The sequence below is a fragment of the Argentina silus genome, assembly GCF_951799395.1.
Source record: "Argentina silus genome assembly, chromosome: 19".
Taxonomy (NCBI): Eukaryota; Metazoa; Chordata; class Actinopteri; order Argentiniformes; family Argentinidae; genus Argentina; species Argentina silus.
In genome coordinates this window covers 8,687,230-8,705,545 of record NC_139673.1, presented here as the reverse complement: position 1 = coordinate 8,705,545, position 18,316 = coordinate 8,687,230, and the positions used below count along the sequence as shown (strand labels likewise).

Below are 18,316 nucleotides of genomic sequence, written 5' to 3'. Positions count from 1 at the left end.
TCACTGTCAGATTAGACACTGTAGGGACTGGCGAAGGGTGTGCGTGTGGGGAGGAGGTGTGTGTGTGTGCGTGTGTGTGCACGGGGGGGTGGGGGCGGGGGGTGGGGAGTAACATGCCAGTCAATTCACCACGCTACGCGCCAGTGGAATTCGCCCCGCGACTTGAGTTTCTTTCTTTCTTTTTCAAACGCCAGGGATATGTGGGATAATTAAACATTTTGAGAGCAGAGTGGTGGAAATGAGGGGCTGTGTTTGTTCAGAGAGAGATAACATTCCCAGACTGTAACCGGAGCACGGCTGCACAGCCCGGCTATATTACCCCCGTGCCGGGCTGCATAATAAACGGCCCCTTATGCATATTAATATGAGCACTCTGCATAATGCCTACACCATGTGACACGCTCTGCAGCACACAGACACCCTGGCGGCTCGGCTTTACCTTGCCCACGTTTCACTACAATTATTTACGTACGGCCACATTCCTCTGTACAGATCCCCCCCCCCTCCCCCCCCCCCGTGCGCGCCCCCCGCCCCCAGAATCCAGCCCCACCCTCACCCATCCTAACTCCTCCATCCCACACACACTCCCACTCTCTCACATGGCTCCTTAAAAACATACGACGGAGGTGTGTGTGTGTGTGTGTGTGTGTGTGTGTGTGTAAGTGTGTGTGCGTGCGATGCCAAACGATGCCGTTCCTCGTTAACTCCCCTCCTCCCTCTTCGCCGGTTGTGGAAGCTTTTGGAAGAACTACAGCGACATCTGCATGTATCTCGGCTACAGAGCGCCAGGCTCATACCCGCTGTGCTGGGCTTCCCCCTGCCAGCCTGCTCCCTGCCTGCCTGCCGCCCGCCCGCCCGCCGCCCGCCTACACCGCCCCTCCACCCCTCCGGCTCTCATTACTCAAATTACTAAACACGGCGCGTGAAGCTTACTTCATTTGAATATTCCGAGCACGGCCTGAGGGGATTTGCCTCGCGAGGGAGAAGGACCTAGCCAGGAAGTCTGGAAATGTGGGCATCCGCAATTAGATGAGCCAGGTCGGCGAGGAGCCTAATTCTACTCGGAGACGGCGTATTATTTTTTTTTTCTGCTTAGTTTTTTTTTTTTATTGAACGCCACAGCGAAGATTAGATCCTGCTTTTTGTGGTTTTAAAGGCCTCAACGTCCCGAAGAATTTGGACTGTGTTTTTATGATTTTTGCTATTCGCCATGCTGTTTAAAACTTTTATTGTCATGAAGGACTACCTTATTGAAAACTTTCTGGAGAAACAATTTTTGGAGGAATATTTTTTTGGGGGGGGAGGAATAAAATATTTAGTGATGTCGTTGCTATTGGTTTGTTTTGAAATGAGGCAGACGGTGGAGGGAGACAGAACCGGCCTTTTGGGACTCACACTGAACTCTACAGTGCACAATCTGTACCCCACAATTAATAATAGTGTGTGTGTTTGTGTGTGTGTGTGTGTGTATGTGTGTGTGTTGGGAGCCAACAATGCACCCCTTGTGCCCCTTACAAAAGGACAGTGCGCCAGACGGGGGGGTGGGGGGGGTGGGAGGGGGGGGCAGGGGCAGGTTGAGGGAGGGGACATTCTGGAATCAGAAACAATGGATTAATCGCCTCTAATGATTTAATACAGGCAATCAGAGTCCAGCCAAGCGTACTAATTCGCGCATAAATTACGCACAATTTGTTTTAAGGCCAGGGTGGGTGGAAGGGGGTTTGATATAGGGGGTTGGGGGAGGGGGGGGGGGGGGGGGGCTTGTCAGTTTGGTTTGTTTTGTCTTTCCCAGGAAAATCGTGGTGAAGGGCTTTGACAGAATGCCCCCAGCGATTCCCACGCTTCCCCCCGTGCCCTGAGTCGCCAGTCTCCAGCTCCCCAGCCCCCTGGCTCCTGAGCCCGCACCCAGTCCCGCTCACGCCCGCCCGCCCGCCCGCTGCCAACAGCCCCCTGCCACCCTGTGATCTCCCACATACACCATGTCAAACCATTACACCAGGTCAAACATAATTAGGGGAGCAAAATGCACGTTTCCCTCGTCAACATGATTTCTTTGTATTAATTCTCTCCGTTGGCCGCAGGAAACAGAACCGCGGGTCGTTCCCACAAAAGTCGACCGAGGAAAAAAAGATCTCCGTTTGTGTGAAAACGTGTTGTAATTAGAAGGATTACATTATTTTTTCCCTCAAACATCCCGTAATCATTCACAATAACCACAGGTATCCACATATGTTCCATACGCACACACACACACCTATATACTGTATGTATGAGGACTCCTTGCTGCAGAGATTGGAAGACTCTCAATTAATCCACGTTTGAAAGGTTGAGCGCGCCCACCTTTTTAATTAACGTTGAATTAAAACGAATTGGCAGGTTGCCGGGAAGCAGGCGCGCAGCTTTGAAGATTGCCATCGCATAATGAGTCGCTCTTTCCTTTTTTTTTTTTTTTTTTTTTTTTTTTTTACACTTTGTGCTCCTCCAATTCCACTCCCTCGCTCTCCCCGCTGCCAGTTGCCAGTGTGCCTTAGCGATTTAATGATATGCAAATGAAATATGCATAAAACCATTCTGCTGTACGATGATTAAGCACAGAGGACATTAGCTAGTGCCCGCCACTGTGTCTGTTGTCTCCTCTCCATTCCGCTTCGCCCCGCGCCAACGACACCACTGGAACAAAGCTCAATACTAATCATATGACAACACTAATCGTTTGAATAGAACAACAATAATATCCAATTGAGGGAAATTAAATTCCAGGCAGGGTTTTTTCCCTGGTTTTTGTACGATCCAGATCCAGGGAAGGCAGAAGGCTGGTTGTGTACAGAGCAGGCAGAGAGGAGGGAGAGAGACCAGGCTTTCCAGGAGAGGACTTGGAGAGAGTAGCATTGCCAAGCATTGCAGGGGCTTTTCTGTGCTTGTTTGCAAGTAGAGTGGCATTATTTGAATGCTGGCTTATAAGGAAGGAAGGAAAATATCCCCCCTTTCTTTTTTCTTTCTCAATCTCTCTCCCTCTCTCTCTCTCTCTCTCTCTCTCCAATTCTCCCCTCTTTCTCCCTCCTGCTCTCTGTTGCGAGCCCTCTTTTTTTTTTTTTTTTTTGTAATCCATTTGTGTAATGAAGACGTAGCACAATTAACATCCCCCATGGAATTAAATAAAAGGCCGATCATCCAAACCTCATTAGCTCCAAAAGATTATTATATCCATGCGCGTTCCGCCGCAAAGGGTAGGGAAAAACCACAACAGGAATTACGAATTAAATCGTTAATTGCATGTGTGTTTCGATCGCATTATTAGCGACCGCGGCGGAGATGCCCAAAAAGATGCCACCCTTGGACCAACCTATCCTGACTGGTGGCAGCCCTGACTCTGACGTCTTGGTGGTGTATGCCCAAGCAGTGTAGGAAGCACAAAGATCTTATAATCCCTCCCTTTGGATGACTTCTTCAATTATTCATATTCCACCGTGCCCCCTTGTCCAACAAAAAATCCAAGAGCAGGAAAAAAAAATAAAGTTTGGGATATCCACTTGTGATTACCAATGGCTGCCGGGGGTTTTCCCCCCCTCCTCGCTAATTGCCGTTTTAATTTTTCCTGTGCATTAAATTAAAACAAACTTAACGAAACCCTCCAATCCCTGTGTTTGCAGCGGCGCCCGTCCTTGGCTCTGTGCCCGATGCCAGGGGACCTCGCGGGATCCTCCGCCACGTTCCTCCGGACCCCGTAAGTACCCAGACCCCCAGACCCGCAACCCCAAACCACCTGGTTCTCCAGCGTTGCATCTGTTCCTGCTACCTTACCCCCTTTACCCCGCGAATCACAACACAGAAAGGGTGGAGTTTGGTAGTTTCTTTGGTGGGTTGGCAAGGAGGGGGCAAACAAAACAAAAAAAAGGGATGGGGTGTGTTCCGAATGTGTTCCCATGGCCCCCCCCCTCCCCTCCCCCCGCCCGGCGGAGTTGCAGGCGGGCTGGTGGGGCGGGTATCTCCTCCCCAGTGAGTCTGCGGCCGGGGCTGTGCTCCTGTCCCACTGCCTCTTGTGCCCCCTCCACTGAGTTCCAGCATGTCTGTTGTCTGTGTGCCATCCCCCTCGCCTGGCTCCCATACTGGTGGATGCTGTATAGAGTCTACAGGCTGAGCCATTCATCTCCCTGGTGATTGCTGTGAATGTAGATAAATCGCACACACGCCTGCCTGCCTGCCTGCCTGCCTGCCTGCCTGCCTGCCTGCCTGCTTGCTTGCCTGCTTGCCTGCCTGCCTGCTTGCCTGCCTGCCTGCTTGCCTGCCTGCTTGCCTGCCTGCCTGCCCGCCTGCTTCTCTGGCATGGCTTTGCTTGCTGCTGAAGTAGAATTTCATGCTTTCTGTTTTTGCCTTTTCCTTTCTTTTTCTTTCTTTTTTTTTTTTGGACCAAGAAGTTGATCCTGTCACGCAGAGATTCCACACACCTGGAATGATGTGAGATTCAAGCCCCCCCCCCCCCCCAAAAAAATTAAAATGTAAACGGCGAAGAAGAAAAAAAAAAAAAAAAGTCAATTAATTCCTGTCTGTCCGCTGATTATAATTTGTTGTGGCGCTTCATTAGTATGCGTCCTCATGTTTGCAGTTTTTTTGGTCTCTTTTTGTGTGTGTGTGTGTGTGTGTGTGTGTGTGTCTTTGTAAACAGCTGCTGTTGAGCCCTTGGCACAGTCCCTCAGGTCCTTTCTTCCCTCCTCCTCTCTTGTCGCAGGCAGGCAGGCGATTGGTAGATTGGCAGCGTGTGCAGCAGCAGTGCCCATGGTAGGCATTCCTCACCGCAGTGGCTGCCAACCAACGCGAGGAGAGGTGGCGGTTTGCGTTGAGGAAAACAGTGTGGGGGTGGTGGTGGTGGTGGTGGTGTGGGGGGTGGAGGGGGTTGGCACAGAAAGAGGCACTCGCTCCACACACCCCTCCCCTTCCCCGTTGAACAGCTCGCCGCTTTTGTTTTGTCTTGTTTTTTTGTTGTTTCTTTTCACCTCCCCGCCGCCCCCCCCCCATCCAGCCCCCCCCCCACCCATCACCACCACCACCACCACCACCACCACCACCACCACCGCTTTGTGTTGTTTGTAATCTGTCCCGTTCCTTTCATTGAATCTGTCTCGCTAATTAACAGAGCAAACTTTTGTTGTTGTAATTAGTCGTTGGAGGTGCTGGTGGGTCTTTGTTTGCTCTGGGGCTCTCTTTCTCTCCGCCCATCGACCCGCGACGGGCGCCCGCTCCTGTTGATTTGCGTCTGATCGTTGTTTACCGTCTTCTCTCGCCCTTTTTTCCCCCCCCCGCGACAGATGCCACCGCGTTCCCGTTGGCACACCTCCCGACGCTCGCGGGGCGGGCGCCCGAATCGCCGCTCCTCGGGCATCCTCCGAAACGACGACTTTCCCGGGAAATCCGTAAATGCCACCTCCGAGACGGTTGTATTTCATCACCGGCGTCTTCCCACGGTGAGCCCTGGCTGCCAACCACGACGTTGGCATGGTGTCCGCTGCCTGGCTGGCTGGCTGCCTGGCTGCCTGGCTGCCTGGCACAGGGAGGTGCTCCTGAGATGGGAGAGCAAGAGAGAGAGAGAGAGAGGGGGCGGCGCTTCCTTTTGCCCCACCCCAACATCCACCCCCGTCAACACCGTCGTCGCAAGTTTCTCTCTGTTGGTTGTTTGAGATATTCCACTTCCCCCACCAGTCCCATGTGGCAGAGCCCCCCCCAGAGCTTGTCTGCCCACCCCCTGGCATCCATCGCTGGGGGGGGGGGGGGGGGGCACCTGCTGTCCTGTTCCTTCTAGGGGGAATAAAACTCTTGTTTGTTTTATCGCCCGAACCCCCGCCCCCCCCCCCTCTCCTCCCAATGCAATGCCAGAGCCAATCCTACCGGACCCCCAACAACAACGCTCCTCCCGAAATTCCTCCAGGAGCGCCCCTCTTCCTGACGTCCGAAGGCTCCCCCGTAATCTCGGGCAGCAGATGCTCGCCTCTTCTCCTCCGTGGTGGCGTTGACTTGACGTTGAGCGTTGACTCACAGAACCCTCCATCCGTGCTCTTAACTTCTTAGATTCGTCCCCCAAAAAAGTCCCACCCTCCCCAAAAACAGCCCCCCCGCAGGGTGGCACTAGCTGCCAGATCAGGCGGGGGTCCTTCTGTCTCCCCGGCTACGTCTAGCCACATACCCCCGAGAGCGACCGCGCGTCCGCCCTGGCGCTACCACTGAATGGATGGCACTGTGCCAGCTTCTCTCTGCCATCATCCGCATTCGCTGCTTGTTTCCCTCAATCGCCCACCCCCTCTCTCTCTCTCTGTCTCTCTCTCTCTCTCTCTTTCCCTCTCTTATCCTCCCCTCCTCCTCTTTCAGCTTTCCTTCCACACCCCCACACCCCGCGCCCCCCCTCCCCCCCCCCCCAAAACTCCTCTTTTGTTCTATAGGCTTGACATTAATTAACATACGGGTTAATTGATTCTAAAAGCTGATGAATTGCATCTTAACATCGCCCATAGGCTGGCTAGCTGTGTCGCGCCCGGTCGCGCCCGCCCCCCGCCACCCCCCCCACCCCCCACCCCCTCCCCCCTGCCTGGCACCGCCTGTGCCTGTCTGCCTTGCCCTAGCCTCCACGTTGGCGCTGGTGGAGAGGAGAGAGAGAGCTTAGCCCTAGCCCTGCAGCCAGCCAGCAGCTCTGGTGTAGTGCTATAGACCTGAGTGAGCAGTGCCTCTACCCCACTGTACACTGGGAAGGATCTCAGGCTGCTTATTGGACTATAGCTGATCGCAGTTGACGTTTTGCTGTCTGATCCCAGCGCAGGATGTTGCAATGGCATTTTGTTATAAATAATCAAAGTCCTCCTGCATACCACCTCCCACCCCCTTTTTTCTATCTACCCTTCTCCTCCCTTTTTCACCCTCCCTTTCTCTCTCCACCCCTCCCTCCCTCTCCCTCCCTCCCTCCCTCCCTCTCCCTCTCTCTGCCTCTAAACTAAACACACTTTCACACCAGCCTACACCAACTCTCCTATGTGACCATCTGTGTTTGTTTTTCCTTAGATTTTTCTTAACGAAGTTCGAGGATTAAGCGCGTAACGAATCAAAATCGTAAATACGTTGGCACGGCTTTTTTTGGACGTTTTTTGTTTTGTTTTGTTTGTATTGATCGCTTTATGTACGTACGGTAATTATCTTTCCTCTCTTGTCGTTAGCGTTTTCTGGGACCCTTGCTGAGAATTAGCGGAATTAGCTATGTCTGTCATATTTGATTAAGTAATTATCTTGGCCACATCGCTTTCGGTCTTCCTTTTTCCTTTTTTTTTTCTGGTTTATTTCCGAACGGAACTGATGAGGTTAAAAGCGAGAGACAGAGATGCTTTTAATTATTTAATAACATCACCCCCCCCCCCCCCCCCCCCCCTTCCCTCCCTCTGACAGGGGTCTGCCCACTGTCGTTAATTAGCGAGCCTGCTGCTCGCATTAATAGCCAAGGTAGAACAGAGTCATTAAGGGAGAGAAACGCACACATGTACGCACTCCTCAGCCAAAGAGATGCCTCAGCAGCCCCTTCCTGGAGCTCCCGACAGTCACGCGTCGTCTTTACTAATTCACCCTCCCTGTCTGTGTTCACATTTGATAGGAGTCGAGTCGTAAGCTGTTTTAATTGCTGATGTTCTGAATGCTGACTCTCTTTCCTCCGATCCCTCTCCCCGTGCCGGCTCCTGGTGGGGCGACATCCCTCCCAGCGTCTGAGGCTGGCGCGTCGGGACGGCGATGGTGAGTCTGGGCGCTGGCACACGGCTCCGCGGGGCTCAAACACACGGTTCTCTCCTCTTTCACACCCTTTTTTTTCTTTTTCTTTTTCATTATTAAATAAAAAGGAGCATGAGGCAACGGAGGCAACAAGAGGAATCCATTATGCAAATTGACTGCTATTTGCATAATGTCTTATGCCAGGAATATGCAAATGAAGCGTATAATTTATGAGTGCCTGCGTCTGTCTCAGAGTGTTCCCATAACTTACAAAGAGGAGTTGTTGTTTTTTTTTACTCCCTCTCTTCTGTCCTCCTCTCCAAGCTGGCACAGATGACACACACACACACACACACTCACACACACACACACACACACACACACACACACACACACACACACACACACACACCATACCCATACAAAACAAGCACACACTATTCTCACAGAAGGGCTTGGTGGCTGTGTACCATGGCTGGGTGGGAAAAACTTGTCTGGCAGACTGATGGGGGGGGGATAAGGAGGCAGTCTAGGGGAGGAGTGAGGAGGGGAGGGGAGGGGTGGTGGGAAATATGGGGAGAGGGGCACACAAATCCCTCTACAAAGGAACAGTAGCTGAAGCTCATTTTCTAAAACAACTGCGAAACTAAATAAATTAGGAGACACAAAAACAAGCGCGGGGAAAGGGGAGCGGATGTGCTTTATGACTTGTTTTTGTCTTAGAGAGAGAACATGTCCCCCCCCCTCGGTGGTCTTTGATGCCCGCTTCTCGGGTTGAGATCTCTGCCCGTCACACGGGCTGGCAGCGTCTGGTCCTGTGGAGGCTTTCCTCAGGAGGCAGTAAGGGGGAAGGGACCCAACGCTGGGTGGGATGGAGAGGAGAGGAGGAGAAAGGGAGGCTGCATCTGAAAGCATGTGTGTGGGCTTCACTCAGCCTCTTCCAGCACCCAGAGCTCAACCCAGACCAGACCAGACCAGCACTGCTGCAACCGGGGAGGAGAACCAGCAGGAAACCAAAGATTCCGGTCCGCGTCCTTTTGTCTGATCCGAACCGTCGTGCTTATTTGTTTTATTTTTCCCCATTTTCCTCCTCAGGCTTTTTTTTTTTTTTTTTTTTTTTTTTTGTTCCCTGCTTATTGTTAGCACGGGCCTGCTTTGCATACCTGATCTGTGGTTAATGTCTGAAGTGACAATAGCACTTTGTTGCAGAGACAGAAAGCCACAGACGTCTGTGGAGAGCAGCCCGCCTGCTTCTGTACTACAGTGTGTGGCGTGGAGTTGGGGCGGCAAACTTTGGTCGGCGTTCCCGTTTTTGGTTTTTTTTCAACAACTCCTCCTCAGGGCCTCCTCCTCGTTTTCCGTTAAGAATAGACCTCTTTTCTTCATCTTTTTCTTTGTCCGCCGCTTCTTCTTGCCGGCGACTTGGTGCCTTTTCCCCCCCCTCTTTGTATGCGTCCCGCACGTGGATGGAAGGGAGGCTCTGTAGTGCCAGGACCACCCCGTCACACACAGGACCAGTATGCCCGCCTCCCTGCTGAGCCCAGGGGGCATCTGCTGCTTCCCTGCCTCCTGCCTGGTGTTAGCTGGGCACCGCACAGTCCACAGAGGACGTGGGCACCACAGTGTGTGTGTGTGTGTGTGAGTGTGAGTGTGTGTCAGAGGGTGGGATGCCTCTCTATTACTGCTCAACCACACACTCACAGGGTGTGTCACCTTGACTCCAACACAGGATTCTCTATTGCAGCAGCCAGTGAGAAAAGGACAGAAGCCTCCTCTATGGGAATATAGACTGTGTGTGCTTCTCTATCCTGCTGTACTGTACTTACGCCTTTGGGATCAATCTAAAGCCAGTATTAATTACAGCACCGTGATCATTATCCGTAGCCGTTGAATTCATCGCCGCTCTCAATTATCGTTTGCTTTGTATATATTGACGCAGTGTAATTGGACAGATTTGTGTGTGTACGTATGTGGATGTTTTATTCCCCCCCCGCTTATAGTTATTTCAGGAATTAGCGTTTAACCGTGGGCTTAATTATGCCGCTCTGATCCTTCATTATTCACTCGCATGCTAATGAGCTTGTCTGTGAAATGTTGAATATTCGCGACAACACGTTGGAAATTTCAGCTGCGGGTCATAATGAACGTAACAAGATGGTATTTGCAATGTATATATTTTTTTGGTTTGTTTATTTATTTTTTTAATCTCTCCTGGAGTCATACACTTTAATCACACTCTGTAATTGAGACGGTACCTGACAGTACAATTCCAGCGGCACGTTGAGAGTATCAGCGATGTCAGATGTAGAGAAGCAGTCATGAGGTTCCACTACGTGCCTTTTTCGCTTTCTTGATAATGAGACAACAAATTGCTACTGCAGCGATTGTTTGTCCTATTTTTAACATATAATGAATGTTCAAGGTCACATTGCTCATTATATTGTTTGGCACTTTACCTTCACCTGGCCCCTCGGTGCAGAAGTTGCTGCTGTCTTTTTTTGTGTTTAAGTGGAGTCAGGAGCTGATCCTGCATCCTCTGGAACTGGGAAATGAGATTTAAAAACCTGCAAATAACTCGACACTTCTGGTGGTCTCATCAAAAAGGAGTAGAATTTCATTTCATTCTTTGAAAAGGCAAAGAAGAGCAATTTAAAGTCTGATTTAACTTTGGTTTGAAGTTATATTGAAGCTCTGTACAGGAGAGCTGAGCGGCCCAGCATGGCCTCTTCTGTGTATCCACACTTTGAAATTAAAATCCCTGAGCATTTGGGAAAGCTATGTAAACTGCTCTTAAAGGGAAATTGGACAGTGACTGAAACACAAAGACATGACATTGGGCTTTCAATATGATACTTTGTGTACAATATAAAGGCCCTTTCAGTAGGAAATAAGTTTGCCTTACATGTTTTATGTTTTTGGCGGCCTTGATGACAAAGTTTCGCTTCTATTTAATCAGAATGAATTCAGAATATGAATAACAATGCATGTGCAGACAAAAAGGACACAATAGAGAAAAAGGACCTCAAAAGAATATTGCAGTTTATGTCAGTTTTTTTTTTTTTATCATCAGTGTAGATTAGCTGGTTACCGGGTATTTTCCTTTCTTCACTGAATAGAACACTTCTTGATGCCTCGAAATATTAGAGGCAAACAGTGACGTACAGTATATAGATAAAATCGACCAAAGTATTTCAACTATCTTTATTGTAATAATGCACATTATCGTGATGTACAGAGTATAATACGACTCCTGCATTGACACCAAAACGCTCTCCTCACTCGTTCAGCAATTGTTGGTTGCACTGACTACAGTATGGCAACTTAATGGCCACTTGCTTGTACCGTACAGGATATGTTTGACATGCTGTTCACTCTCATGTCAAAGAGGTTTGTTAGTCAACCGAACTATTAGTTACTGTACCACCATGGCCTATTTTCTCCTTGTTATAAGGATGGATTTGAGATGAATGATGTGTTATTATAAAACCATAAGTGTGCATTGCCAGGAGCTGCAAATACACAACAGTAATATGCTACAACAGACTACCTCCTCATATGGACCTGTTTCCTTCCATACCCTTTAGATCTAGCAGGGAAACAATATAGCATTATAGTAATAACTTGTAAAGCGTAACTTGTAAAGACAAATTTGTAAAGCCGTTTTCGTACATCATTTACACTTTACATTGAATTGCCTCTATGTAGTAATCCTGTAAGTACTGTAGTATCAACATCGTATTAACATGTTGCCACAGTACATAGCTGTAAAATAGGATATGTTGAGTTGAAGTGTTTGTCTTACTACGCTGTGGTCAAGAACTGTCCTTATTCCACTTGTGGAAGAACTCAAACTACTCGACTCCATTACTACTCAATTACTACGTCATTCCCCCTCATGTATGTGACGGCGTGTTAAAACAACAGTTATTGGACCGGTTCCACAGTTACTACACAGGTCCTCGTATACGGCCGATTCATTCAAAGTGTTATGTTCAAGTACACTACATGCCATAAATGGCTACACCGTGTCCCGTATGTCATTGTTAAGTAGGCCAATGTTTCAATACTTCCCTCGTAGCTTACAATAATGACTATTCAGCCTGTAGTGAGGCGGTATACATGTCTGAACGGCTGCAGTTAGAGCTAGTTAAAACGAGCCCACTAACGAACGTAAGGTGAGAAGAGCCATCAAGTTCTTCAGACGGACCTGATAAAGTGTTATGCCATCAGTTGGTTTGTTCAGTTAATTAGATTTCTCTTCAGTATGGATTCCATGCAATTCGATCTTCTAGTCAATCAGCGTTTTTTTATCTCCAAGCCTGTGTGGGTTTTTCCCCCCCCTCTCCTGGTATAAATGGCCTCCAGTTACTTGATGGGAACAACAATTAGTGCCTTTTTCTACAAGTGGGTGTTCTTTTGCAGAGTCGTGTGGGCGGCTAATGCTTTCTCAAGGTGCTCTGTGAATGTTTGAACTCTGTGGTTGGATTAAATAAACGACTTTTAAGTATGTATTTAATTGTGTACGTGATCAGAGTTTTCTATGACTGGCTTGTTTTCTCAGTACTGGCAGTATTGTTCTGTTGAGGTGACGCATTAATTATTGGACCTTTTCTTACTACAGTATGACTCATGATTATAAAATTGCAGTACATAAATAGACACAGGATACACAAACGGGCACAATTGAGTCATCTTCCTCCATTGTGTCCATTTGCGTGTCCATTTTTGTGCACTGCCGTTTTGTAATCGTAAGTCATCGGTTTGGATGGTCTTTCACTTACCAGTGATTAGTCTGCACATGTTTGTTAGATCAACATACATTTCATGCGCCATTATCTCCTGTTACTACAGGTGTACACACAGCAGTCTGCTGTAGAGTAGGATAACAGCCACGTGGTTTACAGCCACGGTCGGCTACAGGTGTCAGTACAGGGAAAGTAAACGTTTCCGTGACAACGTAGATTTATGGTCAATTTGTTGCGGTGCATGGCTGTGCCTTAGGAACGGTGTTGGGGGTAAAACAACGACAATAACTAATTGCTTTACTTATTACTCTCTGGGAAAAGTCATTTGTTACACTATTGGGGTGTAATTTTTCTGCGTTACACCCCCAAACGCTGCGCGTTGTGCACCCTCACTCAATATAAACAATGTCAGTGTTACATCGGCTTATACACCAACACAAGTAGCCTAATAATGACAGACACCAATAGTTGTTTTCAGTTGTTTGACGCTGAGAAAGTCAATGTTTTAGAAGCTTCTGCCATTTTTCATCTCCTTCACTAAAGCAGTTAGTAGTGATCTCCCTCACTAAAGCAGTTAGGAGTAGTGATCTCCCTCACTAAAGCAGGTAGGAGTAGTGATCTCCCTCACTAAAGCAGTTAGGAGTAGTGATCTCCCTCACTAAAGCAGTTAGGAGTAGTGATCTCCCTCGCTAAAGCAGTTAGGAGTAGTGATCTCCCTCACTAAAGCAGTTAGGAGTAGTGATCTCCCTCACTAAAGCAGTTAGGAGTAGTGATCTCCCTCACTAAAGCAGTTAGGAGTAGTGATCTCCCTCACTAAAGCAGTTAGGAGTAGTGATCTCCCTCACTAAAGCAGTTAGGAGTAGTGATCTCCCTCACTAAAGCAGGTAGGAGTAGTGATCTCCCTCACTAAAGCAGTTAGGAGTAGTGATCTCCCTCACTAAAGCAGTTAGGAGTAGCAGTTAGGAGTAGTGGTCTCCCTCACTAAAGCAGGTAGGAGTAGTGATCTCCCTCACTAAAGCAGTTAGGAGTAGTGATCTCCCTCACTAAAGCAGGTAGGAGTAGTGATCTCTCTCACTAAAGCAGTTAGGAGTAGTGATCTCCCTCACTAAAGCAGGTAGGAGTAGTGATCTCCCTCACTAAAGCAGTTAGGAGTAGTGATCTCCCTCACTAAAGCAGTTAGGAGTAGTGATCTCCCTCACTAAAGCAGGTAGGAGTAGTGATCTCCCTCACTAAAGCAGTTAGGAGTAGTGATCTCCGTGAGTAAACAGGAACTAGATGAGAGGACTAAAACAAATAGAATCTGGGGCGGGGGGATTTTTAAATATTGCACCAACAGAGATTGAATAATAATCACAAATATGGATCTGATCAGTAACTGTAATAGGAAGAGAATGATAACAAAAGTAGCAATCTATATCTTTGATCAGTAATTGTAATGTTATTGCTCAAATTGGAACAGTAACTGTTATATTACTCATTACTAGCAAAGTTATATTGTTACCATAACGCGTTACCTCCAACACTGCTGACCAACGACAGGCCTCATACAGTAACTAACATACATTGTACTGTATGTACTGTAATTACCCTGTAATAGCATAGCAGAACATGTTCGAACTGTAGTCATTACCACTTTAGCTCTCACAGTTTTGTACAATCTTGGAGTACTCTGACAAAACGAGTACTCATTATGCATTTTTGGGCATTTTACATGATACGATCATCATCTGATCATTTTGAGATATTATCCGTAATCGTCGCCGATTCCTTTCTATCTCAAGATTGTGACTCCATTAGCCGGTTTCGCTGTCTGTTAACCAATGGGAGATGTGTGGGGTGTGCCTGCTGCCATCATTGTGTCCTACTCACATCACTGGAAGCAACAACGTGTGAACAGGAGTAGCGACAGGCGCCCACCAACATGCTACCTCCTGACCGCGTTGCCCAGCAGCAGATCAGGACACCCCTAGGGAATACTATGGAACCGCCTATACCTGCAAACCTGGTACAAGATCATTTGTTATTCCCGTTTAACACAGTAATAACGTCGACGGTAGGTAATTCCAAATGTTGCAGCGTCAGAATGTTCAAAGCTCTTGATTTGGAGAGCAGCAGCTCTGCTGGCTGAACGGAAATGGAGGCGTCTGAGGAAAAAAGACACTCCCTTGTGACTCTCTCTTTTAATGGAGGGGTATGAATGGGAAGTGCGGCGAGATTGCTGCCCTATTGAGAGCCCCCTTCACATTCATTGCGCCCTTTGACCCCGAGGCACGTATCGGTTGGCGAGCATTTATTTCAACACAAGATGTTCTCTCATAAAAGTGGCAATCTTGCTCCAGTGGTGTGAAGGTTTTAGCGCGCTGAGTAACAGCACCTGAAATCACACAGACACAAATAGGCCCCTCCATAAATAGAGCCCTATTCATGAATAATAGAGGCAGTCCATGTAAAAGCACAACAACACACACACACAGAGCCAGACTGCCCTCTCTCCCTGTAACATTATAATTGCCCTTTTTTCCATTTCCAGTAAACAACCAGCACTCTCATTTTGCTTAGAATTCTTTGATGGGGAAATAAAAAACGCCTGTGCTTATGTAGGTAGATATAACAGGATTCGAAACGGATCAATTCAAGTGTTATGGTTATCCTGAGCAGCGCCGCCTGTGGAGTGAAGCGGTACTGCAGTCGTGTGTTTGGGTATTCCACCATAGGCTTGTAGTGATGGTGAGTCTGGCCTTGCCCAGCTCTGATAAAGCCCACACTTATCACACATGATTGATTTGTTTACCTCTTTCAGGACGGCCCACTCATCAAGTGTCTTATCCCTGACTTGCGCTGATGTGTTTTCGCCCCCTCTCTCCTGCGCATCCCCTCTCTCTCTCTATCCCCCCCCCCTCCTGCGCACCCCCCCCCCCCTCTCTCTCTCTCTCTTTCTCTCTCACACTCAACTTTTTGAATAGATTTTTTATTCAAACACATATACCCCTCACTGTAAAAATGACAATACACGGTCGTCACTCTCCCAGCCCCCCCCCCCCCCCCCCCCCCGGATGCTTGATGCGGGGGTTGATAAGCTGATAGGATCCCAGTCCTTGGGGAGCAGGGGTGATGGTGGTGGTGGTGGTGGTGGCGGGGGGGGGGGAGTCAATTTCTCATTTTAAGCAGCGAGTGGCTCTCTCCTATTCATTGCACTTGATAAGGGCACTTTGTGGCATGGCTGGTCCGGCTAAAGGACCGTGGGCAGGTCTCCAAGCTAACAGGATGAACAAAAGGACCCAGAGTGACGGTCCCACTTCAGCCAGCTGGGTTTAGTGGCGCCCGTGAATGGGAGAGGTTAGAGAGCGATTGGACGCACTATGCCTCCCTGGTTTCACTCCACCGTCCTCTTAACCCGTCTCTCAGCCTTCCACTCAGCCGAGCGGAGTGACGGTTTAGCGACACATTTCTTCTCCCAGGGTTTCTGGACACTTGAAACACGGCGGCTGAAGCTGAAGCTGAAGCTGAATAGGCTAAAACTGCTGTTGGAGTCGTATCGTGCGATCAGAAACGCCAACTGATGCTTCTCAGAAGGCTGCAACGTCTGTTATAGAACATGATACAGCACGTCTGATAAACCCCTCCAGATTTCCAGATATTCACAGGGAGATTTGATGAACGGATGCTTGTGGATAGTTTGATGTTGTTTCAGACGAATAATCAGTGTACTGCCCGCAGCACCGCCAAGGGAGAGGTGATTGTTGCCGTGCTTCTGCTTCTGATTGCATCCATTCATTTATAATTACAGTGGAGGCCAGGCGGATCGGCGCCACGGTCCACAGACACACCTCTCTACCCAGAATGCCTGGCTCCAGCAGCTCAACCAGGCCTCTCTCTCTCAGCAGGAAACCCAAGCTAAGGTACGTGTCTTTCCCCCGTGGAGAACTGGTGCCTGTGGAAGCACAGCAGAGGAACTGGCCTTTACAGCATCCAGAGAAAGACCACTGACTACTGTCCATGAGGATGACGTATCTTCTGGAGAGGGTTATTGCTCAACACTCCGTACTGTCAGAGTGACCCAAATAATAGTTGAGTACCCCGGTGTGTGTGTGTGTGTGTGTGTGTGTGTGTGTGTGTGTCTTCTGCCTCACTGCCCTGGACCCCTCTCTCACCAGTAGCATATGCATCCCAGACCCCCCTCACACTCTCATGCCTGACAAACCAGTGACAAGTGCCAGGGGGAGAACTGGTCCAGTGCCGCATGTATGCATCCCTGAGTAGCTACATTTAGCATGCACCACCTGCCACACACACACACACACACACACACACAACACACACACACACACACACACACACACACATATCTCTAATGAGTGTGAGCCTGGCCCTGAAACACACACCAGCCCTGGGGGAGACCACCGCTCTGTTAAGCAGTTATGTTAACTATTGCATGCAATCCCCACTAAAGTCGTTGTAAGCAGAGGCCTGCATTATTCACACTGGGGGGCGGGGGGGGGGGTAGAGTAATTAAGAGAGTCTTGTAGGCCCCTCCATAATTCATCTGTGTTAACGGCATGGCTGTTTTGGTGGGGTAAACAGAGATGGCACATGATGTGATGGGAGATGAGGCGACATGACGCTTCTGCCCAGAATGGCCGCGTTTTCTCATTTAGCCCGCGGGCAGATGGGGTGAGTCACGATGCCAAGGGGGGACGGGAGACGGGACGAGGTAGTGGTGGTTAGAGCTGGTCCGCTTCACCTGGTTTGGTAATGTATCCCCCCCCCCCTTATCTCCCCCACCCCACCCCACCCCTCACCCTCCTTCATTATAACGAACATACAAATACATTGAACAGTATGTCAGCACTGAACATGTCAAGGCTGGTCTTATATGTCTGAACCGTACTGTATGTTCAATAAACAATGCATCTCAGCCTAGAGGGTTGGCTTGAGTCATGAGTCTGATATTCAAATGGACAGAATCGAGAAATATTCATACAAATGGTCCTCATCTCCACATCGCTCACTGTCTAGACGTTGGACTGTGATGGTGTTTCTTATAGAATGTGCAAAATGGTCATGGTAATTTGGGTAAAAGTCTTAATTAGTGCCTTGATAGATTGACCGGGTTGGGAGTTTGGACGGAAGAGAACAGATGATGGGGGAAGGCATTAGAGCTGGTATTGATCGTTGCATACTTAAAGAAGTCTCCCTCCCAAACCAAGAGGGAGGCTTAGAAGTGCACTGCTAATTAGTCACTTGTCAATAATTGACACTAAGATGTATGCTTGGGGATTCGCCGCGACAATTCAAGACTCTTCCGTTTGATGGAAAAGAACAGAAAAGTCTGTTCCCGAGGAATCTTTCCAGAGCTTTCTCTTGAACTTCTCTCCCTCAATTCAATGAGAAATAGTTAGCTCGACTTAATTGAGCTCTTTAAATGAGTCTGAATCCTAGACTCTTATGCCATTGGTCCTAAAAATGACCATTTGGGCTCTTGTTCAGAACGGAGGACAGTGTACTGACTGTGTGTTGATGAACACTAGACATTACTGTACATGTGCACATGTACAGTCATGTGCTGATCTGTGGTCTGAGATCGTGAGAAATGGCCCTTTGTAGGGAGTGCAGAGAACTATCAGTCACAGTTAATTAATACAGTACACACCACACACACACACACACACACACATTTTCCTTTAACTGCTCTTGTCTGCCAGAGAGTAGAGCTATGTGGGAGCTCTCTGATTCCATCTGTCAGGTTCCTGAACTGTCTGCCCACTCCAATGGACGAGGCCTGTATGAGTGTGTGAGTGTGTGTGTGTGTGTGTGCCTGCGTGTGTGTGTGTGTGTGT

At 48.7% G+C, this 18,316-nt stretch overlaps 1 protein-coding gene across 1 annotated transcript in view; it reads left to right on the top strand.

The window, feature by feature from the left end:
* pmfbp1 (polyamine modulated factor 1 binding protein 1) overlaps positions 1-18,316 on the top strand; it is a gene marked incomplete at both ends in the record, with an annotated part of 149,388 nt that overhangs the window by 25,021 nt on the left and 106,051 nt on the right. The window contains 2 exons of the mRNA XM_083690860.1: positions 3,651-3,724; positions 16,267-16,378. Coding sequence (XP_083546986.1) covers positions 3,651-3,724; positions 16,267-16,378 — 186 coding nt within the window. The remainder of the gene's footprint in view (positions 1-3,650; positions 3,725-16,266; positions 16,379-18,316) is intronic.